Below are 2,199 nucleotides of genomic sequence, written 5' to 3'. Positions count from 1 at the left end.
AGTTTGGCCATGTCCCCCCTCTGACAAGGGCCTGTGCCACCAGCCGTGCACCGAGGCCTCTCTCGGGCCTCTCCCACCCACCAGGCCACGCCTGAGACCGGGTGAGGCTCCCAGGAAGACGGACCACGGTGAGGGAAGGGCCTCGCACAGCACACGTGGGCACTGGTGACACGGCACAGCCGTCCTTCCGCAGGTGGGTCGCAGGGGGCCCAGGACGCCGGCTCCACCGCGGACCCTCACTGGTCACAAGGGGCACAGCCCCCCCCACATCCGGGGGGGGAGCCGCAGCACAGGTCCCCATGCAGGGAGGGAAACCTCGCAGGAGCCAGAGCCCAGACAGGCCACCGGCCCCCTGGGAGCGGGCACCACACCCCGCTGCTGCCCATCCGAAATCTACCCCCAACAAGCAGCACGCGGCCGTGTCTGGAGGAGGCCGGCCAAGTGCGTTAAGGCTCCAGGATTTCTTCAACCAAAACTCACGGTCAGACTGCTCTGGCCGTCAGAGAACGGGCTCTGAGCCGGGGACGCTTGCGCTTTCCCTACCGAGAAGTGTCCTTCACCAGCGGACAGGAAAGGAGGTGCCCGGGGTGGCCTGAGGCTTGGCCCACAGCTGCCACACAGCAGGGCGGCCCTGGGTCATCGCCGTCCGTCGGCCCCCACCGGGGACCGTGCTTCCGCGAGGAGACCACGTGGCACACTGCCCCTTGTGTGCGTCAGGGGACAAAGGGCCGTGGCTCAGCACGTCCGCCGGGAGCAGCGCGACAAAGAGCAAGGAGGACAGGAGGCCGAAGGACCTCCCAGCTGCTCGTTCTAAAGCCAAGACAGGGCCAACGGAGCGCAGAGCACAGCCCTGACGCTTCGGAACGGCTGGGACTGCATTTTCTTACTGCTTATTTTGAGAGAGAGAGAGAGAGAGAGACGGTGCAAGTAAATCCCAAGCAGGCTCTGTGCCGTCAGCATGGAGACCCACGTGGGGCTCAAATTCACGAACCTCAAGACCATGACCTGAACCAAAGTTCGATGTCCAACCGACTGAGCCCCCAGGTGCCCCTCAGTGGAGACTGTCTCAGGCTTGGATGTGACATTCGCTACCTTTAAAAACCTTTACTATTCTGTCTACAAGTTCTAAGTCTGAATCCAAAGAACGAGAAAAACCCAGATCTACAAAAAGAACCGTTTCCTTACCGCCCCTGTGCCCCGCTGAGCGGGGTGGGGGTGAGGCGGAGGCTCCAGGCAGCAAAGGCCGCCAGCCCACCCCTGCCAGGCCCCTGCCCGCCAGGCCGATGGCCGGGCGCACCCAGGTGCGGGCCCTGGCAGCGGGGGCCGCTTCAGGAGACAGGTCTGGAAAAACACCTTGAAACTGCGTTAACCAGGAAGTTAACAACAGTGTTGAAAAAAAAAAAAAAAGCAAAACCATAACCCATTTTNGCTCACCGGCACTAAAATCATACTGTAACAACAGGAAAAAGGGAATTTATTTATTAAAGAAAACTCATCTGTGATTTCCTCTACTTAAGTTAGTACTGACTTAACACTTTGGGCTGAAACATGCCTTCTTCCCAGTAACAAGCAGCGCCTACGGGTCGGGGCAGGGAGCGTTTTCAGAGCCCCGCGGGGCACGGTGGCGGGAGGGGATCCCTCCCGGAGCAGCCGCGCCTGTAAACACGCTCGGAGGCTAGAGGTGCGGCCGGCCTGCACGCTGCCATCACACACGTGTTTAAGCAGAAGACGGGAGCGGGAGAAGGGCCCCCGAGGTCGGAGCTCTGACGACCTGGGGTGGGTGTGGAGGGCAGGGTCGGCCGGCCCCCCTTCTCCCCCCAGCCTGCGGCTCTGGCACCGGGTGGGGGGGGGGGCTCCTCCCTCTTCCAGAGACTGGCCGGCGGTGGGAAGGGGGCCACGCCGGCTCCCGGGACAGGCGCCCAGCAGCGCGGAGGAGCGGCCGCGCGCCTACGTGCGGTTCAGGGTCTGGAAGATCCGGGAGATCTGCAGCATGACCGGGCCCGTCTCCGGGTCGTTCATCCACTGCGTGCTGTTCAGGGGGTTGTCCAGCATGTCTTCAAACGCTGCGGGGAGAGCACAGCAAGGCCGGCTCAGAGGCCGCTCTCCGCACACGGTCAAGTGCCACAAGTGCCACCGATGGGCTTTCCTCTCTGCCGGCTGTGACGGCGCCGAAGTAGCCCCAGGGCACGCAGAGTCCCC

General features: G+C 63.0%; 1 protein-coding gene across 1 annotated transcript in view; it reads right to left on the bottom strand.

Moving 5' to 3' along the window:
- Positions 1-1,457: 1,457 nt before the first annotated feature.
- Positions 1,458-2,199, bottom strand: part of UBAC1 (UBA domain containing 1) — a 15,864-nt gene continuing 15,122 nt past the window's right edge. Inside the window, exon 9 of the mRNA XM_077753010.1 lies at positions 1,458-2,063. Coding sequence (XP_077609136.1) covers positions 1,948-2,063 — 116 coding nt within the window. The 3' untranslated portion in view covers positions 1,458-1,947. The remainder of the gene's footprint in view (positions 2,064-2,199) is intronic.

This window comes from Crocuta crocuta, unplaced genomic scaffold (assembly GCF_008692635.1).
Source record: "Crocuta crocuta isolate KB4526 unplaced genomic scaffold, BGI_CrCroc_1.0 scaffold971, whole genome shotgun sequence".
Classification (NCBI taxonomy): Eukaryota; Metazoa; Chordata; class Mammalia; order Carnivora; family Hyaenidae; genus Crocuta; species Crocuta crocuta.
This window is presented reverse-complemented; position numbering and strand designations above follow the sequence as displayed.